The sequence below is a fragment of the Pelodiscus sinensis genome, chromosome 12 (genome assembly GCF_049634645.1).
Source record: "Pelodiscus sinensis isolate JC-2024 chromosome 12, ASM4963464v1, whole genome shotgun sequence".
In the NCBI taxonomy this organism is placed as follows: Eukaryota; Metazoa; Chordata; order Testudines; family Trionychidae; genus Pelodiscus; species Pelodiscus sinensis.
The window spans coordinates 8,480,257-8,504,575 of record NC_134722.1 but is presented as its reverse complement, the minus strand read 5'-3'; the positions used below and the strand labels follow the sequence as shown (position 1 = coordinate 8,504,575).

Sequence of the window (24,319 nt, the reverse complement as noted above, 5' to 3'; positions counted from 1 at the left end):
TCTTGCCCAAAAAGGTGTGTGGGGACAGGCAACGGGGTTTTTGCGCAAAAAGAGCCAATCGAAAAAAGCACAGGTGCTCTGATGGCTATTCTGTGGATAGCAGAGCTCTCTTTCGAGAGACCGTCCATGCAGTTTGGATACTCTCTTGCATAAAAGTGCATCGCTTTTGAGTTGTGGATATGCTCTTGCACAAGAAGTTTTTGCGTAAGAACTTTTCTGCAAAAAGCTTCTTGCGCAAGAAGCCTACAGTGCAGACATGGCCCCAATGTCTACGGCACAGCAGAGTTTAACTAGCGCTCAGGAAAAACGTCCTAACCGTAAGAACAGTTGAACAATAGAACAGACTGCCCAGGGATGCTGCAGAATCTTCTTCACTGGAGACTTTCAAAAGGAGGCTGGAGAGCCATTGGTCTTGGATGGCTTAGACATAACAAATCCCGCATCTTGACAGGGGTTAGTGGCCTTTGTGACCCCTCCTAAGCCTAAAATTCTATGCCAGTACACAACGTGGAGTTTCAGCAGTAGCTTTTGTATGGAAATAAATCACTTCTTGGAACATCCCTCCATCTTCAATTTCACCCCCTCTGTTAAAGTTACACTTTGTCTGAGTTTATACTTTAGCAGGTCTGGAAAAAAAAAGGCAGTTTGTGTTCTTTTTGTTTAAACAGTATGGTGAGGGCGGGGCGGGGAAAGTTTACTGTGTACATCTTTCGTTATCCAGTAAGCATTCCATCAGCAATTACAACATCCAAAGCTCCTTATTCACTTAGCTGGAAGTGCCTTGTTTCAGCATCGTCTTGCTGAGTAAGGCTGTAACTAGAGCCTTCTTCAAATCATTCAGTAAGCACCAAACTATTACATTCTTCCTCCCCCTACCCACACACACAGTCAACCACCTTCACGTTCTATGATTTGACTTAAAAACCAGCACCTCAATGGCCACAAATCACAGTGCAGTGAAACGCTATGCTGATTTCCAATAGGATGTAACCCATGAATTTCCTTGACAGTACCAACTCTGTTGGCTCTTTTTTGCTCTGATTCAGACTGGTTCAAAGACAAGTCAGGTCTTCATATGAAATTTTTCGGGGAAAGCCGTTTTCAGTAATCCATTTAACAAAATTAAATACGAACAACCAAAATAGCTATTCTTTGTTAAAAACAGCCTCCGCTTGTTCCTGCTTACTGTAAAATAGGAACTGGCTCTTTGGGGGTTAATGTAAATTATAGTCTATTTAAAAAACTGTGTTTTAACAGCACTCAACTCACAGTACACAATCCTCAAGTACAGGCAGTGAATAATTAAATGACGTTACTGGGGAAAGAGGCAGGATGTTAAATAAAAAAAAACCAGTTACATAAAGAACCAAATACATGCATGAATTTATTCTCTACAGCTATTCTGCTACATATTATTTGAAATGATTATAAAAACACTCAGAAAAAACAATTGTGTAAAGTTTTAGTGTAATTACTCAAGACAGAATTTTGAGCATATTAAAGATTCTGGACCTTAGCTTGAACATTTTAGACAAACACACAAGAATATTAGCTTAAGCTATCCACAACAAGGGTTGATGAAAAGGTACCACATTTACATTAAACATTTTTATAGATAAGGAATAAAATACAGCTGATTACCAGAGTCCACAGTAGAAGTGATTTCTCTGTTTTCCCCTTTCAACAATAATTGTATATATTGTAATCATGAATAACACATACTATTCACATTATTAAACCAAAGGCTAATTTTAATGGCATACTTTGGCACCCTGTGAAGACATAGCTAAGGGTACACCATAAAATACCCTTAGTAGCCAGCTAGCTAAGGGTACACCTGAAAATACTTTCAGGGTAACATTAGATTTGATTGGAACTTGATCAAAGTAGTAAATAAGCATGTACGCTGTTAAAGTGTATTTTATGCACCATGCAAGTGTCAGCAGAGGAAACCTAGATCCTTTATATGACAATGAATCCATTCTAATAGAAAGATGCTCGATGTGATGCTCTGTTTTACTGTGAGAGAGTCCTCAGTTATAGCAATAAAGAGTTAAATAATAATTTTCCATTCCCCATGTCAGTTGCTGGAGTGAAAATTCTAGTTCTTAGTAGAAGTGGGTTTTTTTGGGCAAGTAAATTACATAGCTAGAGTGTTAGCAATACTCAAGGTACCAAATTATTGATGGCTGTGGATGGATTGTAGTAGAAAAAGCTCTGAATGTGACTGCAGCTACTCAGCAGCACGGACAAGTGTTATAAATAACAGACTACTTTTTGTGCTCCTTCTCTATTGGAGGTCAACATATTAAAAAAATCAGTAATAATTGATTTTATTATGTAATAGAAAATATTTTCAAATATTTTAGCCATGAATCCTAACATTTTAAGGCACTTGGATACAGCTATAAACCTATCCAAGAGAACCATCTCTAAAGGCATTTTCCAAAAGATTTTCCTCTGACATCCATGGAAGTTATACCTGGGTTCAGAAACAGAGGACAGGCCCACTGGTAGGAGTCTTTGTGGTTGAATCCCTGAATGACTCCAAGATTGTTTTACAATGTGCCGAATTCTGTGCTGCCTTAACAACTAAAATTTCACTCAAATGAAAAATGTTAGGAGTTCCTAGGCTGGACAGACATTTGAGTTGATTTTGTTGCATATAAGGAATTATTGTCAGATGAGGTATCAAAAGCTGGTTTTGACATCTTTGAAATTCTACATCCAGTAAAAGTTAATACTCCATGGACTGGCAGTAGGGATGTTTGAGTATAAACGATCAAGCATTTAACTGAGATGCGGATGCTTATCAGTTAACAGTGTCATTTATCCTCAGCAAAGCCTCTTCCCCGGGAACCAGACCGGTAAGTCCACTCAACGCCCAGGGAAGAAGAGGTTTCACTGTGGGCTGAGCACTATAAAGCTAAGCTCCTTTTATTTGCAGAGCCCATGCATGGATAACCATGTGACTGCTTGAGATTTTCAGCAGTTACGTGGCTACCCCAATACATGATTTTTAACATCCCTACTAAATAATAATAATTACTTTTTCTGCTTAACATCAGTATACGAAGAGGAAAACTAGCATATTACAAATGCTATCAAATTTATTTCCAGCTACAACCAGGACTCAGCCAGCTATCTAAATACTCATTCTTCCAAAAGAAACCACTTGTCGTCATGCATCTTTCTGGATCTATTATGCTAGCATCCTTTACATTGTATTCTTGTTTTAAGTAATTATACAAGTGGAAACAGATGAGAAAATATTCCTGTTCAAGGAGTATCAGCACTTGATGTACTCAAGCAGAGCAATCCAAGTCACATGGGTCATTAGTTATCATCATCTTCAATCGGCTCTCGCAAACCGTCGCTCTGACGACTTTTTCCAGTCATTTCCAACAAGGCCTGAGCCTCAGGGTCTGTATCCAGGATGCTCTTCTTTGTCTTAAATCAAAAAGATAGTTTGGAATGTCATCAGATAGGTCAGGTCACAATTAAATTAAGCTTGAATTTCCAGAAGCTGGTTGGTCGGTTGTATAGATTGTTAGGATGAAGGTGCATGCTTTTCTAAACACAGAACAGATTCACAATCACTTCATACCATCCCAGTGACATGAGACAGCTTTATATTGTCTTAGCAGGCCAGGTTACTGTTTATGGTTGCTTTGGGTCACAAACCAGTCACTACACTAGAGAGAAGATCAACTCTCTGGAGGTCGATCTTCTAGCATTCAATTTAGTGGGTTTAGTGTAGACCCCCCCGCCCTCCCAAATGAAACACTGAGGGCGGCTCCTACTGGCATTGTGTACTGTTTCTTCTGTGAGGCATCAGGGAAGCTGACAGGAGCACATGCTCCCATTGGCCTCCTGCAGTTCAGACTCTGTGGTGGCTTAGCTTCAGGTAAGCCAAATCCAGCTGTGCATTTTGTGTAGCTAGATGATGTTCCTTAAGCTGACCTGCCGGAACAAGTGTAAACCAGGCCTCCAAGCACACTGGTTAATTTGACCCAATATTTTAAGTGCAGATATGAACTTTTAAGTGATTCAAATACAATTTGACAATCTTCCTGACAGAGTAGGTCTGTTTCTATTTACAGCTGTGTGCTCACTGTATAGCTCTTGAGGACATTTACATAATGCGAAAAGAAAATATCGGCTGCCTAAAATAGATATATTGACAGGCACAACTCAGGAAGACTTACTATAGAGGCCCCAGGCTGGCCTCAGGAACAGAGAAACTTTCTACAGGTTGAACCTCTCTAGTCCGGCATTCTCAGGAACTAATGCGTACTGAACCAGAGAATTTGCCGGACCACAGAAGTCAATATTGTCGCGAGTGAGTGGCTCAAGGTTTTTTTGCAGAGGGGAATAAATGAAACAATACAATGTTAATGTATGATGGTACTGATATATCCTACATAAGCCTACCCCAAGCCATGGTTTATCTTCTCTCTTCATAACAAAGTGTTGGTGTTACATAATTTTCCTGTGTTGGCACAAGGAAATAAGTAGATAAAGCATAAAAACCATGCTTACAATTAGTAGCATTACCAGCACTTCCACTGCTTGCTGGGCTCTTAGAAGACATCTGCGGTAAATTAAAGCTAAATAACAGCACAGAACACTGAGAGCCAGGACTGGCGGCTGTAAATAAAATTTATGGGACCATGGGAAACTTTGATAAGCAGACATCCAGCTAACAAAAACCATGGGCGGACCACGGATGTTGTACAACCCTGTCAATGCACATCTTAGGCAATAAGATCTTCCCATTGTTCCTACTGAAACCAAGCCCCACAAAGACTTCCTGCATCTCCAACTAAATTATGGCTCTCTAGATCGCCTTCTCTCTAAGACCCCGCAATAATCCCACTCTCTCCTTGTAATTTACATGCTTCAACTATAGCTATATCTTTTAGAGATGTGTGTGTCTGTCTGAATCCATTTGTTCAAGAACCCCTCCAAAATGGGTAAAGTTAGGACCATCACATTTGGTATGCAGCTTTCTCTTATAACTTAAAGCCAGGCTGGGGTTTGGTTGTGCCAGGAAAATGGGATGTGCCTGGAATTTGATTGTTTTCCATCATATGAAAAGAGAGGGGGAGCTCTACTGCAGTGTGACCACTGGAGGCCGTCAACACCAGAAAGAAAGTGGCAGCTTGGGCCTGGCCTCGCCATCTTGCCGGTCACCGGCCCAGGTAACTGGCTCCCCTGCCCCAAACCCCTTCTCCCAGCCCTTGGCAACAACGCTGGACTGGGTGGGAGCCCTGTTGCCTCCCTCCCTGAGCACTGCCTGGGTCAGGCAGTCCAGCTCCCCTCTACCCCCCCTTTCCAAGAGCCGCAGGCTGCCCTCCAACACGGCTAGGCTGCCTGCATTCCCCACCACCCTCTAGGCCAGGCCCTGGGAACGCTGGGTAAGTCTTCTAGTAGAATTGTACCATTATTAAAAGGATTGCAATAGCACAGCCAATGTTTCATAGAGACAGCTACAGCAGTCGTGGTTTGCTTCATTGATGCCTCTTCTTCCAGTTGGCATATGTGTTTTAAGATTGCTGAAAGTACTTCGCTGCCATAGCCATGGGTGTTAAATGAGTAAAATGTGATTTCTCACAATATGGACAAAAAGCCAACCTATTTAAAAACATCTTAGAAATCTGTGAGAAATAGTCCCCTTCTATCTTTCCACACACAGGTTCATTTTGCCAACTTTTGAAACACCATAGTCACTTACCACTGAGCTTTCTGGGAGCTCTCCCACTGCCCACACCTCCATGCCATCCAGTGTGAAGTTTTCGTTAGCTGACAGCTGAGGGCTGTTGTAGGTGGTACATCGAGGTTTTGCTCTGCTGTGGCCCTTCCCATAGTCACTGTCTATCCAGAGCCCAAAGTAATCATGCTGGCCACCCATGCCCTGTAGAGTTAAATAAGCACATTAAATATGTTTTACACACACACAAACCAGACACTGACCCAGGGCTGAGGGCTTTCCATTTTTGTGGCAAATTTGCAAAGCTAGTGAAATAAGGCATTTCAGATAAACCTGTTTACATACCCAAATTGAATCTCTGTGCATGCAATAACCTACCTTGCGTGTCTTGCAGGAGCATGACAGTTCTGCAGACACATCTGCTGTGCCTTGCCTGGAAATGTAACCTGCTATGCAGTCTAATGGCTATTGTTTGCTTGAAACAGGCCCATTTTAAGAACGCAATACCCACTGTAGCCAAGTCTTCCCATTTAAAGCAACAAGTAGAAGCTGATGTGGCTTTCTGTAAAGCAAGATTGTACAGGGATGCAACTTGGATGCAACAGGGATGCAAGATTGTACAGGGATGCAATGTTGACACGTTCAGTCTTAAAACATTTGCCTGCTTTGTTTAAAAGAACTGAAATCCATCATGGAGCTCTCCATGATGAGACCCTGCGTGGGGCTGAAACAGAGAACTTCTAAGGGGTAAGCACAGAGAGACAAGCTTAAACTTTTGAGCATCATCTGCAATTTCTTTGTGCCAGCCATGCATAAACTAGTAAAGAGAGTGGCAGTGAGAAAAGACTAAAGATGGTCATCTGGATCTTCATGCTTTAAATGTTGTGGACATGTCCACCAAATCTTCCAGCCAACAGTTTGGTGTGGCAGCATCTTGACGCTGCTGAATTTTGTTCCCAACCTAAGGATGGATTCTGCCCCTTAACTCCTCAAATCTTCACCCACACAAAGCCCAGTTACATGGGTTAGAAATGCATGAAATGGATTTTACTCTAAACAGCTTACTGTTTTCATATGAATATCAGCTGTAAATAGTCAGATAAACTGGCTTATCCACATAGCTACAGCTTTCATCTTCCTCTGAGTGAAGGTGTATTAAGGTAAGAAATCCTCATAATAAAAATGCTGAGCCAATACACAAGGTTAAAAAAAAAAGCCAATACAATTCCCTTAAGAATAACACCATATTCCCCCTCTTCCCCTTTTCCACCCCGCCTTCCCTTAAAAGTCCAGATTGAAGAATAAATAATACTCCAGACATCTAAAGTGGGTTGTACCCACGAAAGCTCATGATGCCATTTACATGTTTTGTTAGTCTGTAAGGTGCTGCTAGACCAGTGTTTCTTAAACTTTTTAAGACCGAGGAACACCAAAGATTTTTTTGTTGAGCCCAAAAAAAAAAAAAAAAAGGGTCAGGGGAAAGTAATTGAGGGAAAAAAAGGCAGCCATTTTGAATTCTGTTGTTCTCGGTGGCACACCTCCAACTGCCTCGCAGCACACCAATGAGCCCTGGAACAAAGTTTAAGAAACATTGTGCTAGACTATTTGTTTAAGTTTTTCCAATTACAGACTCACTCGGCTACCCCTCTGAAGCTTTTGAGCATATACAATGTCTGCTTAAAAAGGCAATGAAAGAAATACAAACACAGACCAGCCATGAATCTGATTTCCAAACTGGCATGGCATAGTACTCACAAGTCCATTTGGTATCATTTGCTGCCCATGATTCAAGTACATGTAGTGGTCGTTATATCCAGTGTCCGTGTGCACCGCGAGAGAGGGAGAAACGGAAAACAAAAAGCACCTGTTGTCACCTGCAAATGGCAACAGAGTAAAGTGTCAGAGAGAAAACAATGGATGACAGTGTGACTTACTTCAGAGCAGCAAAACAGTTCAGAACAAGTGCTGATATGCCAGCAGAGTCAATATAGAGGCTTACTCCAGATTCAAAGCTAGAGTCTATTCTCTTACAACTGCGCAATATCCCCTGAAATCAACGGGACTGCATAGCTGTACGTGAGGGCATACTCTAGGAATCTGGGGTATGCCTGATTACAACGTAAGGACTGAACTACCCACAAAATATGCCTGGGTTCACCAACAGTCAGTTTTTCAACCCATTTAGTTAGATCACTGCAAACCCCGTATGTGTAGACACACTTGGTATTTACCATCTACAACTGGGATGTATCAGTAAAGCTTGATCAATGTAAACACACTTTTAGTTAAGTTTCATGCAGGCTTTGTACATAGAGAAGGCCTCGGGGTCTGGTGTTTCAGTGTTTACAACCACTCTTGTTGACACCAAGGATGTTAGGAGATGGGTAAGTTGCTAACGTTAGTTGACAGAATTTTAGCTCGCGCCGGGTCCGGGAGCTACCCCAACGACGGCTCTGAAGTTTAACTGTAAGAGCCGGGCAGACAGGCTACATTTAAATTCCAGAGCTGCAGCGGAAATAGGTCATGGACCCGCCGTGAGCCAGGGGTCCCAGCAAGCAGTCTCCCCTTACCCCCACACACGCTGCTGCCTCTGACAGACAGAGGCAGCAGCGCGGGGGGACAGGCAGCACCACAAAAGATGGTGCTGGGGGAAACTGGCTTTTAAGCTGGGGCTGGGAGCTAACCGTGCTGTGGCTCCCCCTGCTTATCGACTAATCGAAAATTCCATCGATTATAGTTGATTGAACTAAATTTAACATCCCTGATCCCTCACTGACATCTGTACAAGCTAGGTGTAAAATGCCAACTAATCAGTATGCAGCACATTCTCTTTATCTTGCACAGAGATGTTTACACGCAGTACAAGACAGTGGTGAATCAGGCCTACATTTTCACAAATTAGGCCCAGTTCAGAGAAGTATGTGCTCAAGTAGGTTGCTGATTCAAGACGACTTCTACTACTACCCTCGGAGTGTAAGAAACTCAGCACAAACGTGAAACGATGTCTTGGCCATATCTACACTCGAAGAGAAAGTCGACCTAAGACATGCAATGCCAGCTGGAGTTGACATAACTTAGGTTGAATTTCCGCAGTGTTCTCACTGTGGGAGGTCGAAAGGAGAAACTCTCCCATCCACTCCCCTTGCTCCTCATGACCCGGTGGAGTACTGGAGTCGACAGAAGTGCAATCAGCGGTTGACTTAGCAGGTCTTTACTAGACACTGGACTGACGCCCAGGAGATCGATCTCTGCAGCACTGATCTCCTGATAAGTAGGAACAAACCCTTTCATAGCATAATCCTGAACAGTTGGCAAGGGATCTAGACTGAAAGGTTAATTAACACCAAGAAGGTTTTAGAAATAAGTACTATGGAGTATATCAAGTAAATATATAACTTAGGGAGTTCTATCACTAAATGATAATGCTCAGCGGGGTAAGTTATCTTTTGAGTCAATGCCAACAGAGTTTCTACACTTGCACATCCATTTTCTCTGCAAAATTTCACACGGAGTCAATCAGATCAAATTGTGCTTGATTTAAGAGCTACCAGTTTAAAAGTGTTCCTTACAGTACAGTGTCAGGAATGTATATAACCTGCCAGCCATAACTGTTCTCTAAGGAGCAGATACTAAAATCAGTGGCAAGAAGTCTCATCAGAAAATAATTGTGACAATGCATAAGGCAAGCTGCCTTTAAAAACAATATAACTTGGTGTAGTGGGGCTGTGCCTCCCCCCACCAGGAAGAGGAGGGAGAAAGCAGGCCAGAGGAACCCTGCACAATTAGAGAAGGGCTCATTAAGTGAGCTAGTCGGGAGATAGCTTGTTGGGGCCAGCAGGGGCCGTAAATATAAGGCTAATTGATGACGTAGAGGCCAGTCTCTCCCGGATCCACTAGAGGGAAGAACTGGCTGCCTAGGAGCACCAGGGCTAGAGCAGTGCTGGACAGGGTAGCAGAACCAAAATTGCTCCTGGCAGGAAGGGCAGATAAGGTACTAAGGCGACAGGGGAAGTAGTCCATGGAAAAGAGACAGCAAAGGACTCTGAAGAGGGACAATGAGTGACTGCCTGCTAGAGGATCCCTAGATTAGGACCTGGAATAGTGGGCTGGCCTTTGTCCCCCCTTTCCTTTGCTCTACTTGCCCTGAGGGAAGTGGCCACCACAGACTGTAGTTTGCCCCTGGAGCCAGGGATAAGACAGGTGACTGCAACAGGCCATCAGCAGGCCTGGCAGAGGCCACCAAGGCAAGTGGCTGGACTTTACACTGTAGGTTCCTCCAAAAGGGGGAGGCACAGTCAGTGGGTTGTGCCCAGAAGATGATGCTGTGGTCCCAGGAGCAACGTGGGTCAAAGAGCAACAAAGACAGCAAAGTGGGAGTAATGGCAAGTGACACACCAAAGGAGGGCACTTGGTGGGAAGACTGAGCTAATTCCCAGGACAGCCAGCAGGAGGCACTGCGTTGGGGAGTCCACCACTTTACAGTTGGCCATTTAAAATTCTTCAAATCATCTCCTCAGCTTCCGACCAACCCAAAGGTACTGACTAACCCACGTGATTAACTGGCATGCACTATATTTCACAAAACTAACCTGCTGGAGTGAAATACAAAAATCATATTAATCTTTGATATTTTTTTCTTCAGTTGCTTCTTTAAAAACTAAAATTTCCTGCTTCCCAAGTTTTGTAGAGGGAAAACAGAAGCTTCAGCTAGCCCGAGTGAGAGCTTTTAGATTCAAGAGAAACCCTTTTATTGTATTTTGAACAGGACCATAAATGTCCATCCATCCATATGCAGGAATATCCATTGGTTAGATTTCAACATACTGAGATAAGTTCTGCTAAGCTCCAGCAATGTAAATCTAGAGTCATTCCAGTGCAACAGAGCAGAATTTGGCCATGTGCACTAGGGATGTCAATGTGTAGATGACTACATGATTAACCAATAAGCCTGGGCTTATCGGTTAATCTTGTTGATTGCACACACTCCCCCCACTTGCTGCCTCTGTATTAGAGGCAGCAAGGCTGGGGGGAGCAGGAGCTGTTGCTGGTGAGGAGCTGGCTCAAAAGTTCCCCATGAGCATTGGATCAGCCTGCTCCCACACCCTTCCAAGGGTGAAGGGGATGGGCAGCGGCCCATATGCGCACAGAGCTGGCTGTCAAGCAGGCTCCCCATGCGTGCCAGCTCTGCGGACCTGCCTCCCTCCCCCCTTGCTGTCTCCTACAGAGGCAGCAGTGCGGGGTAGCAGAGGCTCCCTGGGAGTGGGGTCGGAATGCACTGGCTGCCAGCCCTACCCCCTGGGAATTATGGAATAGTCATGTAGTGGCTAAAATTTCATGCAGTTACATGACTATCTAACAACACTAGTGTGTGTATATATTGGAACATATTTCACTATGCAGAGCAGTGGTTCTCAAAATGTAGGTCAGGACACCAAAGTACATTGCAACCAATGTTCCCTCTAATTTTTTCCATCCATGTGGAATACATTTTGCTATGTGCACTAAGGCAAATGCAGATGTGCACCACCCGTAGAAATTCACGCTGCCGGCTGTGGAGCTCTGCTAATCAGCTAGGTGGCTTCTGAATCTCTCCGGGGTGGTCAGCGCACACTTTACAAGGAACACAGGTTACAGACCCATTTTAATGCCGTCACTAGGGCTGGTGTTAGACTTGCTGGGGCCTGAGACACAAGACAAAGCCTGAGTCCCACTGCACAGGACCAAAGCTGAAGTTCTCAGGCCTGAGGCAAAGGAGCTCATGCTTTAGCTTTGGCTTTCCTGTCTGGGGTGGTCCAGGCTTCATTTCCCCCCTCCTTGTGGTTGTGTAGTAATGTTTGTTGCCAGAATGGGGTTGCGGTGTCATGACGATTAAGAACCCCTGATATAGACCAACAGCTGAACAAATGTAAGACTGCCATCTAGTGGACTCTTATTTTAATCTACTGAATAATGAAGCTTGCTGGACCATGTTCTTCTCTCAATTACACCAAGGGAGATCCAGTGAATAGAACTGAAAAGAGAATTTATTCGAGGGCATTTGTTCTGTGCTCAGTATGTCCTAGTGATTTAAAAATGGTCAATGAATAACAAACTATACGCAATCACCAGTAACGGGTCTGAGTTTGCAGTAGAGCAGAAGGACTAGCCAGGTTTTAACCAATATACAGAATTACAATTTCATTCTGAATGTAAGAAAGAAAGCATCTCCTACACTTTAGGCATATGTGTTATCCCAGTGAAACTAGTGAGTTCAGGAAGTGGGCATAGAAAGTTATTTCTGCTGAACAACATGAAAAGCAACAGATACCAGGAACCACCCCTCAACAACCCTAGCGGCTACATTTTGCTTTTGTTAGAACAGGGATGGGAAACCTCAGGCCCAGGATGCTGCCTCCGCTTGATGAAGCGTTCAGTAATACATGCCCTGGTGCTACTCTAAACTATGGGATTTTTGCAGAAAAATAAAGAGATTCTTACCTTGAAACTGTGGTTTAACTTCCCATGACTGTGATGCAAACCCACCAAAGATATAGCCATCCATGTCTTTCAAGATCAATATACAGGGACCCTTGTTTATGATGTGCCCACACAGCTGTGAAAAACTTTCTCCATGAACCCGAGAAGAAAACAGAAGCCTCCACTTGTGCTGTAGCTCCGAAGGCAGGTGGGAGTTGATGAATATGATGGATGGGATGTCAAGGAGACTAACAAATTCTCCTCCTTTGGATCCCTTGCACTTTGGGACCAAACTGACTATGTCTTTAGCCTGATCTGGGAGTGAATGCAGGACAAGAAGCCCCTGTCTGATGATAACGCCGAGGAAAGCAGAGATCTGCGGAACTTGGAACACCCAATTCTCAATGGTACTTTGATCACATATGGCATCCATGAGATGAGATCCTGCGAGTTTTTTCCCATCTACATAATGAACACATTAACACAAGATAGCTGGTACATTTCTCACAAGGGATCTGCAAAGATGCTTATAGCCCCCAAGTCTACATCTTAAGGACTAAGATGGTGAGAACAAGGAACTGGACTTTGAGGACCTTGCCGGTTCCGGCATTCTGTGATCTTTCCCCAAGTATATGATTATTTGCCTTATTTGAACAAATCTTAACTGCATCTGGAAGGAGCTAATACAGGTTGTACCTCCCTAAGCCAGGACTCTCTGGTCCAGCAGTACCACTGATGCTCCTGGGCCAGATAGCCCAGGGACAGGGATGCTAATGGCAGCCCAGGAGCCCTGCGGTAGGGAGCTCAGCTGGCACAGCCATGAGCCCCACTGCAGGGGCTCAGGAGGTGCAGGGAGCCCCACGGCAAGAGGGTCAGAAGTCTCGGGGCAGAGGCATCTGTCTGCATCGCCAGGAGCCCTGAGGTTGAGGGGTCCGGCCAGAGTCAGCAGCACAGTCAGCTGAAGGTAGGGCAGCCAGGGTAGGAAGCAGAGACGGCGGGAGGTTGGGAGGCCGGTGGCAGGGACTTCACGTGACCTGGAAAATTCTCATTCATCCAGCAGATGCAAAGGCAGCCATGCAAGGATATAGATGCACCAAAACATCAGCGTAAGCCAAGTAATTCTACCAGGGTGACGAGGTAAAACAAGTAGCTATAAATTTGCATGACTTCAAATGAGACTGAATTGGGAATTGACAATATCTTTTCCTTATTTTTTTCCTTCTCTTTCCTTCCCCATCCCCTCTCTTTCACTGCTATTTATTTGTACCCTGGACCCCTTACTTCATTCATCTGAATAAGTGGGTTGTGCCCACAAAAGCTCATGATACCAGCTACGTTTTTTGTTAGTCTCTAAGGTGCTGCAGGACGATTCGCTGTTTTTTTCAGTTAGGGTGCATCTACACTGAAAATAAGTTACGCTAGTTGCACTACACAAATTGCATATCTTATTTTGAATCAATTTTGAAATCTGAAATTTGGCGCATCTACACAGCACCAAATTTCAAAATAACGTGCTATTCTGAGACATCTCGAGGGTTACTGGGGTACCAAAAACAAGTGTAAAGTAATGTACATCGGGAAAAATAACCCCAACTATAGGTACAGTATGATGGGGGCTAATTTGGCTATGACAAATCAGAAAAGAGATCTTGGAGTTATCGTGGACAGTTCTCTGAAAACTTGCACATAGTGTGCAGCGGTGGTCAAAATGGCAAATAGGATGCTAGGAATTATTAAGAAAGGGGTAGAAAATAAGATACAGAATATCTTACTGCCCCTGTATAAAACTATGGTATGCCCACATCTTGAATACCGTGTACAGATATGGTGTCCTCACCTCAAAAAAGATATTTTGGCCTTGGAAAGGGTCCAGAAAAGGGCAACTAAAATGATTAGGGGTTTGGAACGGGTCCCATATGAGAAGAGGTTAAAGCGACTGGGACTTTTCAGCTTAGAAAAGAGGAGACTGGGGGGGATATGATAGAGGTATATAAAATCATGAGTGGTGTGGAGAGGGCGGATAAAGAAAAGTTATTTATTGGTTCCCATAACAGAAGAACTAGAGGACACCAAATGAAATTAATGGGTAGCAGGTTTAAAACTAATAAAAGAAGGTTCTTCTTTACACAACCTGTGGAACTCCTGGCCAGAGGAGGCTGTGAAGGCTAGGACTATAACAGAGTTTAAAGAGAAGCTAGATAATTTCATGGAGGTTAGATCCATAAAAGGCTATTAGCCAGGGGATAGAATTGGTGTCCTTGGCTTCTGTTTGTCAGAGGCTGGAGAGGGATGGCAGGAGACAAATCGCTTGATCATTGTCTTCAGTCCACCCTCTCTGGGGCAGCTGGTGCTGGCCACTGTCGGCAGACAGGCTACTGGGCTTGATGGACCTTTGGTGTGACCCAGTACGGCCGTTCTTATGTTCTTATGTTCAAAACAGCGCGCCCATTATTTCGAAAAATATTTCGAAATAACGGGCGACTTGTGTAGACATGGAGTAGCTATTTCGGGATACCTCCAGTATCCCAAAATAGCCATGCAGTGTAGATGGACCCTTACAGACTAACACAGCTACCCCTCTGAGACTTGCAAGAACAGCTGACTCTGAACAGATCTGTACCATTTTGGCATAATTTATTGCAGTATTTTTGCTGCTTACCTTGAAGTTTCAGTTCCGATAACAGCTGAGAAGCCAGAGCCTTTACTCCCCTGGCAGGATCTTGAGTCTTCTCCGGATTCCAGCCTGCCAGCAGATTCCTGTAGCTCAGCACATGAACTACAGAGGTGATCAGATCCTCTGTGAACTTCAAGGGCATCATATTACCATAACTACCTTAATTCCATATTTCAAAGAAAACTGCCAAGAACTTCACAGAGCACCCCACACTGTGGCCCCCAAGGACATCGATCAGTGTTTATCACAGTGGTCTGGGCAATCTGCACGGTTTTGCTAGATGTAAATATTATAAATAATATCTGCTATAGTTCAGTGTCACAAATACTCAGAGTTCTCTTTTGTTCAGCACGCTTCCCCCCAAGGATCTCCGGTATAAACCTTAATTCTCCATCATGCTTCCATGATTTAATAACGATTAAACAAGCTGTACATATGGGTAAACTGGGAAGAAACAGAGGGCCAGATTGTAAATTACACTGCCTGCCTCATCCTTTTCAGTTTGTGCAGCCTGTTCTCCCTTTGAGCTACTCTGCACCTCTTTTGGGGGTGTGAACCTTGAGTGTGCCTCGAAGGAGCAGGCCATATTAGGGATGTTAAAAAGAGAGTAATCAGCTAATTGTGTAGTCGACCACATTTCTATCCATTAGTTGATAGGGTTAGAAGCCTCCGGGAACTACCCCCCTCTGCGGCTATGCAGTTTAAATGTAGTAAGAGCTGGGCACACAAGCAGCCAGGCTCCTACTTCATTTAAACTGCACAGCCACAGTGGGGGTAGCTCCTGGATCTGGCGCAAGCCAGGACTGAGTCAGGCTGGTTCGGTCCCGGCTCGCGCTGGGTCCAGCAGCCAAACCCAAAGGTAGCAAAACAGGCTGGGCAAGCCCGATGCAGCATCCCAGCACCCCACCCTCCGCCTTTCTGTCCGGGCCCTGGCAGCTGGGGGCATCCTCAGCAAGTGCCTGCCCGCTGGGCACATCCTGGAGCCAGGAGAGAAAGCTGAAGGACTGTGGGCTGTCTGGATAGGCTCCGGGAAGGCAGCACTAGGTCGGCAGAGGGGCGCCTTGCTGGAACGAAGCCAACGCTATTTATTTCCCTAGGAGGGTGGGGAAGCACTGGGATGGGTTCCCTAGGGAGGGGGTGGAGTTTCCAACCCTAGAGGTTTTTAAGTCCCAGCTTGACCAAGCCCTGGCTGGGACGGTTTAGTTGGGGTTGGCTCTGCTTTGGGCAGGGGGGCTGGACTTGATGGCTTCCTGAGGTCTCTTCCAGCCCTAGGATTCTACGATTCTATTTCGGAACGAGGGCTTCCCATCACACGGAGGCTGCACACTGGCTGCCCGACACATTGAGTAGCAGCTCCCAGGCACCATGCAGGCTGGGAACAGCGTTACTCCTCATGTAAAGCAGGACTACAGAATTCAAATTTCGTTGCTCCTTATTCCAGAATAATAGGCTTGGTAGTGTGGACGCATCACTTAGAAAATCGACTTTGGGGGGCTAATTTCGGACTAAGGGCCTTATGTAGCCCAGGCCTAAGGTGCCACCAGACTACTCATTGGCTGTGTCTAGACTGGCAAGTTTTTCCGGGAAATCAGCCGCTTTTCCGGAAAAACTTGCCATCTGTCTACACTGACCACTTGAATTTCCAGAAAAGCACTGACGATCTCATGTAAGATCGTCAGTGCTTTTCCGGAAATACTATGCTGCTCCCGTTCGGGCAAAAGTTTTTTTCCGAAAGACTTTTGCGCAAAAGGGCTAGTGTAGACAGCACAGTACTGTTTTCCGCAAAAAAGCCCCGATCGCGAAAATGGCGATCGGGGCTTTTTTGCGGAAAACCGCGTCTAGATTGGCCACGGACGCTTTTCCGCAAAATGTGCTTTTGCGGAAAAGCATCCTGCCATTCTAGACACGCTTTTCCGAAAATGCTTTTAACAGAAAAGTTTTCCATTAAAAGCATTTTCGGAAAATCATGCCCGTGTAGACGTAGCCATTGGTTTTAAAGTTACAGGCTAACACGGTTACCCCTCTGAGACTACCTCCCCAGAACATTTATGAAAACAAAATCCAAAGACACACACATGAGTTTTTTTCCTTTACCTCTTGGATTTGTTTTCCCACCACAGGCCCTTCAGTGCTAGATATCATTCTCATTATTATGCCGCTCTTTTCCTCTGCATTGCCTTTCAAAAGGGCGGACATAAAAATAACGAACTGCTCCTTAACAATCTGTTCACTTGAGCCAGGTGACTTCCCAGTCAGGTCAACACAATTCATTCCACTGTAGAGCCGAACGGTCATTTGCGCTGGCAATGCTTCCTGGACATGGGCCTGCCAGAGACAGAAGCGTTAAGGACAGATTTTTAATGAAGAAGAACAAGATTTCTATATCCAGCTAAAACAGTCCAGCTACCCTATGCCTAGGTGTACTGAGGGGGGGCAATCAGTTTCTAATATCTAACTTTTTATATATAGTAGAGTAAAACCCTCATAGAGGATCAAGCCAAGAAAGACAGCATCATATTTGCATATGAAGGCTAATCTCTGTAGAACAAAGACCTGAATGGGCCATTATTATAAAACCAGCTTTCCTTAGGATCAACACCCAATTGACACCAAAAGCTAAGTATGGGACACTTCCAGCCCACTCAATTAGCCTCATTAGCACCAGCACTACAATTGACAAGCACCTCTCTCTCCCCCTCCCACCCAACCTTCTTTTTCTGTTATAAGTTGTGAGGGTCCCCCCTTTTCTCTTCACTCTGCTCATCTGATGACGTAGGTTTTGCCCACGAAAGCTCATGATACTCTCTCTATATTTTTGTTAATCTCTAAGGTACCACGGGACTACTGGTTTTTAAAGTTACTGACTAACATGGCTAACCCTCTGGGACTACTGGAAACTCTGGGGATCCTATGAAGTCATTGATGATGATGTTGATGGGGACCACCTCTTTCAGACGTGATCCTCTATGAAGGTTTTACTCAAATACAGGGTTGGGGAACCTTAGGCTGGGGGCTGGCTGTGGCAACCTGCTTGTTTGGATTTGGCCCCCAAGGCTTAGGTCTCCCCCTGCCAAGCACTGGGGAGCTCACTCTGGCGCTCCAGCCCCCACAGGGTTGGAGCACACAACATCTACTAGCCTGGGCCCCCTGAGCCCTGGTGTGCAATGGGAATGTGAGGAGTGTCTTTCTCCTCCTCAGTCGGGAGTCATGTCATTAAGGGTCTGTTTTATTTTTTTGCTTCTTACTTGTGTGCGGCCGCCGACCCAAAAAAGGTTCCCCACCCCGCTCTAATATATATAAAACGTTAGATATTCTGAAGAGAACTAATTACATTACATTACAAGGCTCTCTTGAGAAGACACAAAATAGCAATGCCTATTTTATCCCTCATCACATCCATTCATTATTATTTGTACGATAGTAACATCTAAAACCTTGGGCTAACGTCGAGTTAAAATACCCAACTTCAGCTACATTAATTGCGTAGCTGAAGTTGAAGTAGCTTAACTCAGCTTCAGACTCTGTCTATCCAGCAGGAAGCTGAAGGAAGAGCTCTCTTCCTTCTACTTCCCTTACTCCTCGTGAAATGAGGGTTACAGAAGTCGGAGTAAAAAAAACCCATTATTTCACAATTATTTTGAAATAACGGACTTGCTGTGTAGATGCACACTCTTATTTCAAACGTGAGTTATTTTGAAATAAGCATGCAGTGTGGACATAACTGAAGTGTGCTAGGCAGTGTAAAACTGGGAATAACAGTAGCTGTCCCAAACAACCTTAGGACAGATTTTTAAAGGAAGGTAGGTGCTTTTGAAAAAAAAATCACTCTGGGCAGCTCTCTCTTCATTTTTAGGTGTTAAATACCTTTTAAAAACTGGCCCTCACAATGTAAGAGTAGTTCTACACCCGTTGTAGCATGTGGAGTAAAACATTGCACACTCAGCTAGCATGGGTTTAAAGTAGAGAGGTAAGAGCTTATTGGTTACCAAAAAGGTTACACATGGCTCCCCGTCCAGCACCCGGGGAGCCGCCCCACACTGCTGCCTCTGTATCCCGCCTGCTGCCATTTTCAGCGGCTACACAGTTAGCAATCTAGACACATTTTAACACCCCTAGTTTAAAGAGCGGTGTAGGTGGTGAGGTGCGGCTTAGGCAAGCAGAGCAGAAGCACACGAAAACCTTAGGGCAGATACCCTACGTGACTCTCTTCAGGCCACATCTGCACTGCTATTATTAGCGGTGAACTGTTCCTCTGATTCCTCCCTCCAATGCCATTCCCCATCACAGGGAACGATTCTGGCAGTGGGGAGAGGCTCTAGCAGAGGAGAGGCCGTAGTGAAAGGCTCCAGGCAGGCAGAGGTGCTGGAACAATTTTTTAACAGCAGGAGTGCAGAGAGCTGTTGAACCCAACTGGCAACCCTGTCTAGAATGGAAACCACTTCAAGCCAGGAGCGCCCTGCTGCTAGAGGCTGCCCCAGCTGCTTCCTCCTGCCAGAGCCTTTCACTATTGCATGGAGCTAGACCTCTCCTAAATGCCACCCCCAGTGTGAAGGGTAGCTAGGAAAACAGAGGCACTGCTGTTCACAGAGTAAATTAGTGGAAGAGCTGGGAAGATAACTAGATCCCTGCTTGACTGCGGATTTCTGCTTCATATCTGCGAACAGTGGAGTGGGGATACCTGCACAGAACTCTCCCCACACACCCTCTGTCAGGTGGGGAGGCCAGGGCAGGACACACATGGCTGCGTCCTAAATCTCTGCGCAAGAGGGGCCAAGTGCTGGACCTGCCTGGTCCTCCTCCTCCACACAACCCAGTGAACACTGACCTGCAGATCCCCAGTCCCAGGTTCTGCTGCTCCTTACTCCCAATCCCTTCTTTCATGCTGTCTGCCCCTTCCCTACACAACCCTACACCCTCCAAGCTCCTCTGTGCTCTCTCCCCATTCCCTCCAGAATTGTTGTGCAGATACAAGTAAAATCCAGATTGCGGATTACGGAGCAGATGAGGAGTTGAGCCTGGCAGATGCAGATGCAGATCCATTTTTGTATCAGCGCAGGGCAGTCTAAAGGTAACTGAGGTCTCTTGGATCCCAGTCCAGTATCCTACTCATTGAACCATGAGCCCCTTTTCACTGAGCCCTTATTTACCTGATCCTGTTATGCAGTGTACGTTAAAAAAAAATTAATATGATTTCATTTGACTGCTGTCACACTAAAGTTGTCAAATGCTACAAAAATATTTTTCCTCCTTTTACTTGATTAGAAAATTAATGCAACATTAATCACTGAGTATAATCTATGTTAATTTGCTAAAACAGACAGCCATGGCTTAATCAGGCAAAATTAAATGTTCTCACTTCAGTACAAGGGTGAAGATTAGTGGCAATAAGTTCAGTCAAGAATGATATAACCAAACATGAATCTAATTATACTACCACTTGCCAAGAAATTCTGTAAACAAAAACACACCCATAAATTCTGCGTAAGAGAAATAGTCTCTACATTTTGTTGCTTTTTGCAAAACATATTAATATTGCTGCTAAAATACTTCAGAATCAGACTTGTTCTGTTGGATGCAGTTGAAGAGATACTGAGTACAAATAAATCTCAGTTTTAAGTAATCTTGAACTGTAAGAAAAAAATTGTCTCCTCCTGCCCCCCCGATATATTTAATATGCAATTAAAATGAAATAACAGTGAAAATTAACTACTCATGAATCTCTATTTCCTCTCTAAAATAAGATTCAATATATTACATTAGACATATTAAGCATGATAGATCTTGCCTTTAACATTGCTAGGGTCACAGCTTTTCTGGCAGCTTTTCCAGTCTTTACTCCTCCTGATCCATCCAACCTAGCTAAGGTATCAAATACTCCATCGATGTCTGCTTGCTCCTCAGGAAGAAACCTTGACAGGTGGTTCTCATAACAGCCGCTTTCAACATTTCCCATCTTTTCAAAAAAGTGATGGAATCCTATTAGGAAGAAGAAAGGGAAAAAGAAGGATAAAAGCATGGGAAAAACAAGTCAGTGGGGAGAAGAGGGGAGGCCCTCAACACGGAAGAGAAAAAACTCCTCACATATATGTGCAAGTTTTGTAAAAGGGAAAGAGGGAATCATACAACATCGTCATTAGGACTCCGCGAAAAGAGAGACTGACCACAGACAAATGTGAACAGTAAAGATGATTTTAAAAAACCAATATGTGGTGTAAGTTAGAAAGGATGGACTCATTGTGTATCAATATAAACATCATTTGAGGGTTATCAAATGAAAAAATCAATATGATTTAATGATTAAATTAGCTTCAACAGAGTTAATGTGAAGCTGTCAGTTGGAATACATCAGTAAAGGCAAGGGAACAAGCTAGTTATGGAATCTTTATGATGGTTTCTGCTATTTCTTTCTGAGGGGGTTATGGACTGAAGCCGGTTCTGCCATTAGTATGTGACGGGGGGAAAAAAAAAAAAACATCGGTCATAGGTAGAGTCTCCAAGAAGAACAGATGGTAATTTTCTTCTGGGCTACGTCTACACTGGCCCCTTTTCCGAAAGGGGCATGTTAATTTCAGAGATCGTAATAGGGAAATCCGCGGGGGATTTAAATATCCCCCGCGGCATTTAAATAAAAATGTCCGCCGCTTTTTTCCGGCTTTTAGAAAAGCCGGAAAAGAGCGTCTACACTGGTCCCGATCCTCCGGAAAAAGCGCCCTTTTCCGGAGGATCTTATTCCTACTTTGAAGTAGGGGCTCGTCCTCCTTTGAAGTAGGAATAAGATCCTCCGGAAAAGGGCGCTTTTTCCGGAGGATCGGGGCCAGTGTAGACGCTCTTTTCCGGCTTTTCTAAAAGCTGGAAAAAAGCGGCGGACATTTTTATTTAAATGCCGCGGGGGATATTTAAATTCCCCCCGGATTTCCCTATTATGATCTCTGAAATTAACATGCCCCTTTCGGAAAAGGGGCCAATGTAGACGAGCCCCTATAGTCTGACTTCCTAAATCATTCAAACAACAGCCATGGAAAATAACATGACAGAACTACAGTAAAATTCCAGTGGTCCGGCATCCAGTGGTCCGGCACTCCTGCTAGTCCGGCACCACCTGGAACCCAGAAGTGCTCCAGGCAGCCAGACAATTGGAGCTGCTCTGCCTCGGGCTTCCCGGAGTCAGCCACTGGTCAGTTTCAGCAGCAGCTGACTTGGGGAAGTCTGGGGAAGAGCAGCTGGGGTGCTGCCGGGTTGGTCCCGCAGTGCCGAGAGGCAGCGCTACGGGACCAACCCAGCACCCCAGCTGCTCTGCCCCGGGCTCCCGGAGTCAGCCGCTGGTCAGTTTCAGCAGCAGCTGACCTGGGGACATCTCGGGGCAGAGCAGCTACGGTGCTGCTGGGTTGGTCCCACAGGGCCGCCCTCCCCTTACCCCCACCCCACCCCAGACCTCTCATAGCCCCCCCTTCTGATAGTCTGGCATATCTGATAATCCGGCACCCCCTGGGTCCTAAAGGTGCCGTATTATTGTAAGTTTACTGTATTATGTTAAACAATGGCCCTGTTCTGTATTCAGTAGACTCTCCAATATTCCCATGAGTCCCCATACTATTTAGGTAGGTAACCTGCTTGACAATATCCTAACCAGAGATGTTAAAAAGCGGTTAATTAGGTAACCATGTAACCGCTGAAGATTTTAGCGGTTACACGCCACTGGCTCTGCAGCATAGGGCTTACAGTGCTGAGCCCGCTCCCCGCGGACAAAGGCTGCTCAGGCATCCTATGCCGGAGAAGCTAAGTACGTTAGCTAGGTAACCGAGGAAAAATTGAGAAGACAATAGAAAACTCTCTCCATGGCTACAACAGAACTGATGAGGTTCCTCCTTATGGTGAGCACAAGAGAGGTAGGACCACACGGAGGGGTCTGTGCAAGAGTTCATATGGGAGAAGCAAAGTGACTCGTGTCCCTAAAAAGATGCTGGTTGGACAGGGGTGGGATGGACTGCTGCCTTGGTGCTGGGGTCACTGTGCAGGCACCCCTGCAGAATGAAGGCTTTTCAGAAAACCCAACAAACCCCAAGTCAGCAGCTGTTGGGTCAAGGACCCTTCTCTAAGCACTAAGCAGATCCTCTAGCCTCTCCTGCCTGTGAGTGGCAGGGGTGGCGTGTGCCAGCCCTGTGGGGCTACTGAGCTTGGAAGAGGGTTTCTTGCCCATCACGACCCTTCCCTGCAGATCTCCCTGTGCATAGCCTCATCATTGGGATTCTGAGCAACAGCATTACTCAGCCCTACAGAAGCACTCAAGAGTTTCCAACAGATTTGCCATCCTCTCCCAACACTGCTGTCCTCACACTGAGGCCTCCCCTGGGTGCAGGCTGCATGACTAGGGATCTGAGCGACTAGATGACTACCGGATAAGCACATACTTATTGGGTAGTCGAGTCACTACTTGACTAGTCACTTCCCCCCATCTTGCTGCCTCTGTATGAGTCGCTTCCCCCCATCTTGCTGCCTCTATATGAGTCGCTTCCCCCCACCTTGCTGCCTCTGTATGAGTCGCTTCCCCCCACCTTGCTGCCTCCGTATGAGTCGCTTCCCCCCACCTTGCTGCCTCTGTATGAGGCAGCAAGCAGAGGAGTAGGAGCTGATACTGAGGGGAGCCAGCTTAAAAGCTGGTTCCCCCCAACACCATCTCTGTGGGGAGGGGAGACGGGAGGCAGAGGCGCAGCAGGGAAACAGCAGCAGTCCCCACTCACCCCAGGTTCCCCACTCCGCCACTGCCTTTGAAATGGTAGCAAGTGCCCTACTTGAGTCCCCGCTTACTCCGGGATCCCCACTATGCCTCTGCCTTTTAAAAGGTAGAGGCATAGCCGGGATAGCAAGTGCCCCACCTCTTATCGACTAACCGAATGGAAATTCCAATGACTACTCGATTAGCCAATTAATCAAAATTTAACATCTCTATGTATGAACCCAGCTGAGGGTAGCACCCTCCACTGTCCAGCCATCATCTCTGAGTTTCCTGCCGGCTCTTAATAGATTTAAAAATTAAAGGCACAGCGGGGGGGACCTGAAGCAAGCCGGAACAGCTGATTCCCAGTTCACACTGGGTCCCCCTGCTGCACTCCAGTCTTTTTACATTTAGTTGATTAAACTAAATTTAACACCCCTACCTCTCACACTCCAAACTCCTCAGCCCCAACCTGGAGTCCCCTCCTGCAGACCAATCCCTTCATCCCTGGCTCCATCCAGAACCCACCTCTCCCGCCACAGCCCTCAATTCCTACCACACCCCAACTCCCTCCCCCAGCCTGATGAATGTGATGGAAGGAGGGAGGGAGAGAGAGAGAGAGAGGGAGGATGGAATAGGCAGGGCTGGCGCCCTGGAGAAAGGGAAGGGCATAGGCATGTCCTCAGGAAAGGGGTACAGCAGGAGGCGGGCAAGGATGTTTGGCTCCCACCCTTCTGTCTTGACTGGTAGCAACACTGCAGGG

At 45.5% G+C, this 24,319-nt stretch overlaps 1 protein-coding gene across 2 annotated transcripts in view; it reads right to left on the bottom strand.

Moving 5' to 3' along the window:
- Positions 1-1,359: 1,359 nt before the first annotated feature.
- MEAK7 (MTOR associated protein MEAK7) overlaps positions 1,360-24,319 on the bottom strand; it is a 31,267-nt gene continuing 8,307 nt past the window's right edge. For both annotated transcript variants that reach the window (XM_075939983.1, XM_025190583.2), the window contains exons 2-8: positions 20,629-20,819; positions 16,938-17,168; positions 14,829-14,973; positions 12,191-12,631; positions 7,469-7,587; positions 5,738-5,917; positions 1,360-3,450 (exon numbers count right to left, since the gene is read on the bottom strand). In XM_075939983.1, the coding sequence (XP_075796098.1) occupies positions 3,337-3,450; positions 5,738-5,917; positions 7,469-7,587; positions 12,191-12,631; positions 14,829-14,973; positions 16,938-17,168; positions 20,629-20,819 (1,421 nt within the window). In that variant the 3' untranslated portion in view covers positions 1,360-3,336. The remainder of the gene's footprint in view (positions 3,451-5,737; positions 5,918-7,468; positions 7,588-12,190; positions 12,632-14,828; positions 14,974-16,937; positions 17,169-20,628; positions 20,820-24,319) is intronic.